This window comes from Pseudopodoces humilis, chromosome 20 (assembly GCF_049639895.1).
Source record: "Pseudopodoces humilis isolate 2021_Gansu_Grassland_sample_001 chromosome 20, ASM4963989v1, whole genome shotgun sequence".
Classification (NCBI taxonomy): Eukaryota; Metazoa; Chordata; class Aves; order Passeriformes; family Paridae; genus Pseudopodoces; species Pseudopodoces humilis.
Window position 1 is genome coordinate 618,367 of NC_142219.1, and position 5,328 is coordinate 623,694.

A 5,328-nucleotide genomic window follows, 5' to 3' on the forward strand; every position below is an offset into this window, starting at 1 on the left:
GTACTGCAAGATCATTTCTGTCACTCAAGTTCCTCGTCACTGCTGGGAACACTTAAAGAGTACAAAAAGGCAAGAATTTATCTGTCACACTGATAAAAAACCAGACCACCACTAAAGAAGCTTTTGTTGGAAAATTCCCAGCCACAACCTGACTGTCACGAGGATCCCCACTCTCCTGGAGTCCACTGAGACCTGTTCTTTCTGTGATGAGATCCCTGACAAAGGCTTTTCTGGAGCAGCCTGGGTGAGAGGGAGGTTCTGTCCCTGTCTCAGCAGCTGACCACCCCGCCTGGCCAGCACCTGGAAAAGCTCAGGGAGAACTTCAGCTTCCAACAAAACCACACTCCACTACAAACTTCATGGAAATGTATTTACAATTTGAGCTTCATCGGGGAATCTCCCTGAAGTAGCATTCAAAGCCTGCATTTGCACTTGCCGGTCTCCCCTAAGCCTTCCCACAAATGGTGATGCTTTGGGTGGCGTTGGAAAGGGGAGAAGTTCCCTGGAGAGTAGAGACTGAGTTGTGTTCCAGCTGTGTGAAGTGAGGCAGCGATGTTTAGCATGCTGAGCACAGCCTATGCAGATTTGGAAGGGGTGTTAACCGAGGATCACTGCTGTAATCTCAGTGCTTTGTAAACACGGTCCTGCTCCACATCGCTGCAGCTTTTTGCATCGCTAAAGCCCATTCCGTTTTCCCAGTTGCAGAGGCTCACAGAAGTACTTCAAAATCCATTTATTTCATTGCACCTCGCAATTTCTTTCGAGTAAAGGACTGTTCTATTCATACTTGCAGGCAAGTATAACAACTATTATATTCAAAGTGTGCTTTTACCAAATGATCCAGGAAACAAGTTTATTAACTGCAAAGCACATCAGAGAAAGTTTAGAACACACATAATTATCAAACTAAAGAACATATTTTATTTTTAATAAAATAGTGGAGCATGAAAAATAATTGTATATTACAAATATATACAGCACAAAACTGTGCACCCCCAGCACAGTAAAGAGTATCACTCTATACAAAGCTTCCCTTTGCAGAATCTAGTGCTTCTTGATCTATTCATAGTGAGAATTTGTTTAACAATAGAAAGAGTCAATAAGCCCTTTGGGTCTCTTTGAATTGATCCCCCCCTTTTTTTTTTTGCACAAATCAGTCCAAACGTGTATAACATTGGCTTGATTTCCATTAAAAAGCCACAAAATGTAACACTAAAGGGTTTCTGAGGACTAGACCTCTTAGTTCTTTTGTTAAGAGATTTCTTTTGTTGTCTTTATGTACAGCAAAATACTTGTTTCTCTTTTCACGTCACGGTAAGAAAAAAAAAATGTATTGCACATTATTCTTATTCACAAAGTTTGTGTCTGGTGCAGGAAGTTTCTCTTTTGGTGAAAGAATATTGGTGAGCATTACAGATTGAGCCTATTTTTAGGCACTCCAAACCCTGGGCTGAGAGGAGTTGTGAAGGGTTTTAAAGTTAGCACAGGGGTTGTTTCCCAGAGAGCATCCTCGCTCAGGACAGGACCCCGTGTCCCCGCAGAGACAACGCTCACTTGGGCACTCCTGAAATCAAACCATAGCTCCATAAAACTTGGCTATACCTTGTTACTCACACAGCTGATGGAAACCCAGCACTGCTACATGAAAAAGTTAAAGAAGTGTTGGTTGTTGTGTTTGGTTTTGTTTCTATGTTGTTGTTTTTTTTTTTAATCTGAGGGATGGATGTAATTCTTAACTACGCATTAGTAACAGAACAGACTGTTTTAATTCACAATATTTCACTGAAAACTTTTCCATGAGTACATTTACCTTTTGTTTTTCACCAGGTCCTGAATTCAGCATGATACATTTTTGTGCCTTGAGATATTAAATTGTTCTGACAAAAAAAAAAAGCACCATTCATTTTTTAATTTCTGACTGCTACTGTGGACATTTGTAAGTCTGTGAGGTGAGATACAGTCTCTTCTAAAACCTGGTCACACACAAGTGGGCGGCTGTAATGCTGATTCGTATTTTGCAAGGTGAGCTTTCTGTGGATGTTGAGGTTTTTTGTAGATTCCACTACTCGTAATAACACTCGCGGGTTTTCTCCTACTTCTCTTCTTTAATCTCCGACTACAAACATTTTGCCAGGATTGAAGAGTCTTGGAAGTCCAGATCCACATGCCACTAGTAATGCCCACAACTAATAACATAAAAATTTTGACCATAAAAATTTCTACTGCTGGTATAGAGTTATTCATCATGCAGTCTAAATTTTTAGTCTGATTGTTCATCTTGCATTTCTGTTGAGTTGCCACAATCTTCCAATAATCCATGTTCAGCCTCTCGTAAAAATAGCAAGCTATCACACAAGTTGCAGGCACTGTATACAAGACTGAGAAGACACCAATCCTGACCATAAGCTTCTCCAGCTTGTCGGTGTTCTCTCCACCTGTTTTCATCACCCTCCTGATATGAAAAAGGGCCACAAACCCAGAAAGAATAAAGGAAGTGCCAATGATTAGATAACACGCCAAAGGAATGAGCACAAAGCCCGTCAAGGCGTTCACATCCATGCTGCCAACATAGCACAACCCTGTCAACTCGTCCCCAGCCACCCTCCTCATCACCAGGATCATGATGGTCTTCACGGCCGGGATGGCCCACGCTGCCAGGTGGAAGTAGCTGCTGTTGGCCTCGATGGCCTCGTGCCCCCACTTCTTCCCAGCCGCGAGAAACCACGTCAAGGTCAGGATCACCCACCACAAGGAACTGGCCATGCCAAAGTAGTAGAGAACCAGGAACACGATGGTGCAGCCAGTGCTCTCCAGCCCCTCCTGGATGACATAGAGCTGGCCGCTGTCCCTGTCACAGGCAATGCTTTCGGCACCCGAGAAGAGGCGGATGATGTACCCCACCGAGTAGACACAGTAGCACATGGAGAGGAAGATAATGGGCCTCTCGGGGTACTTGAAACGCTGAGGATCTATGAGAAAAGTGAGCACAGTGAAAGCGCTGGAGAAGAAGCACAGGATGGACCAGATGGCAATCCAAATGACAGCGAACTGTTTGTCATCCCTGCTCCAGTAAACATCAACCCCTGGCGTGCAGAGCGGCGCGCAGGAAGCGCTCTTTTCCACATGGTGGAACTTGCCAGGATTTTCACAGGACGTTCTGCTCAGGCTGTCCTTGTGCTGCTGCAGATCGTGGCCGCTGCTGGGCCGCTGGGGACGGAACATGGGCGGCAGCATGCTGGAGCCCCTGGGCGGCTCATCCGAGCCGTTGTTGGGGGCTTCCATGCACAGGTAATTGGGGTCGTTCTTGTTGGGCAGTTTGCTGCAGTCCAAGGAGTCCGGCCACTTGAAATTGAACTGCTCCATAATCGGGGAGCACTTCAGCCTCGCCTGCTCGCACATCACCCTGCAGGCTGGGATCGGCGTAGAAACCTGCTCCGTGCACATCGGGGCATAGAGGGAGCACAGGAAAAATTTCAGATGGCTGTGGCACCCGTACTCCACCAAGGGGGCAAACTCGTGCAGCTGAATAGCAGCTTCCCTTTGGTTTTCGTGCCCCATCAGGTTCGGCATCCTCGTCATGTTGTAGCCGATATCCTTGCACATGGGGATCTCTATGGGCTGGCACCTCCCGTCGCCGGGGCGGTCGATGTCCATGGAGCTGATGGCAGCGCAGCAGCCGCTGAGCCAGCAGAGCAGCAGCGCGGTGCTGCCGGCCGCCGGCCCCATGCTGGCGGCTGGAGCGCGGCCGGAGCGCGGCCGGGGCCCGGGGCCGGGGGCAGGGCCGCTCCCCGCGGGGCTCAGAGCAGCGGCCGCCCGGGCCCTGCCCGCCGCAGCAGCGGCCCCGATCGCGGCGGGGCCGGGGGGCCGGCCCGGCGGGGCAGCATCGCCCGGGCCCCGCGGGGAGCGCCCGCCCGGCGGCCGGCGGAAGGGAAAGCGGCCCCGCTGCGCGGATGCGCCCAACTTACTGCGGGCGGCCCGGCAACTTTCCGCTCCCCGGGCTTCCACTTTCGCGATCCGCCTGCCCAGCTCCCTTTCCTGCGCTCCCCGCAGCCGCTGCCCGCTGCCGAGGGCTCGGTGCCGGGGATGGCCGCGGCCCCTCGCACGCGTCCCGGGCGGCGATCGTGGCTTCGGGGATCCTCCTCGCCTCCAGCGGCTCGCGGCTCCTCACTTTCTTGCCGAGAGGTGGGGATTGGTTTATCCGAGCGCGGAATAAAGGAGGAGGAGGGGAAGGAAATATCTAAGCCATTGAAGAGGGGGGCCTGGCAAATGCCCCCTCCTCGCCGCCCTCTGCTCCGGGTTTGCAATAGGTCGGCTGTGCCGAGCGGGGCTGGAGTGTGCGTGCTGTCTGTGCCGGCCGCGCTCCCCCCGCCTCGCCGGCTCCTGGGGCCGCAGCAGCAGCTGGGGCTTCTGGGGGCGGCTGAATCCCAGGATAAAATAAAGTAAAAAAAAAAAAAAAAAAAAAAAAAAGCTAAACCCAAGAAGAAGAAAAAAAACCTGTGCAGGATCCGCCTCGCATACGACATCCACTTTGCATGAGAAAGGTGAAGCTGACACGGTGATTACTTTCCAATCACTCGGAACGCCTTGAAACCTCCTTAAGGACCCCTACAGGTTCTCCTTGATCGGCACAGATTAGAAAAAGCCCCATTTGTTTCTCTCTCCTTCTTTTTCCTTCCTTTCTGCTTTCCCTCCCGTTGCCCTCTCTTGAAAGTTTAACAAGATCTTTTCTGTAGAAGGCGTCAGCCTGCCCTCCCTCGCTCAGGTAGGAAGCCAGGGAGAGCGAAGGCTTCAGACTTCGTGTCTCCTAATAAGAGGGTTGAAGGTGGTGCCTCCTTGACTGCCTTGATTGGAGGGGGGGCAAAGCTTTAGCAGGGAGGATGTGGGGAGGAGGATGCATTTTATGGCGAGTGCTGTAAACTCTTCGCTGCCAGGGTCATAAAATATGGTTGCTTTCAGCCTGGAGTCTCAGCTTTTTTCTAATGTCGTGCTTTGTCTCGAATTCCTAAATGAACCGGACAGGCAGGATTGCTGGAAAAGTACCTGATTATGGTTTTAATCACAGTACGGCATCACTCGAAAAGTAGCTTGCTTTCTTTTTCCCCCTTCCTTAAATAAGAAATGCTTAGAGGACGAGAGACATACCCTTGGGGAAGTTTCTTCATCCACTAAAGACAAGATACTTAGAGATTTTTGGAGACGGGAATCTTTGTAAACCGAGTTCTGTTTACTTTTAAAGTTTGGCTTTGAGCTTTATTTTGGTTATTGGTCTCTCAGAGCTAGAGAAGGAGGGAGTTTAATCCCCAGCCAAACTACAGCTCGCAGTTTTAC

The 5,328-nt window shown here is 50.0% G+C and overlaps 1 protein-coding gene across 1 annotated transcript; it reads right to left on the bottom strand.

The window, feature by feature from the left end:
- Positions 1–999: 999 nt before the first annotated feature.
- FZD10 (frizzled class receptor 10) lies at positions 1,000–3,726 on the bottom strand. The gene has a single exon (XM_005524216.3). It carries the CDS (start codon positions 3,724–3,726, stop codon positions 1,978–1,980), a length of 1,749 nt encoding a protein of 582 aa, XP_005524273.1. The 3' UTR covers positions 1,000–1,977.
- Positions 3,727–5,328: the final 1,602 nt, after the last annotated feature.

Coding starts and splice junctions, on each gene's coding strand:
- FZD10 (XM_005524216.3), bottom strand. CDS start 3,726: ATGGGGCCGGCGGCCGGCAGCACCGCGCTGCTGCTCTGCTGGCTCAGC.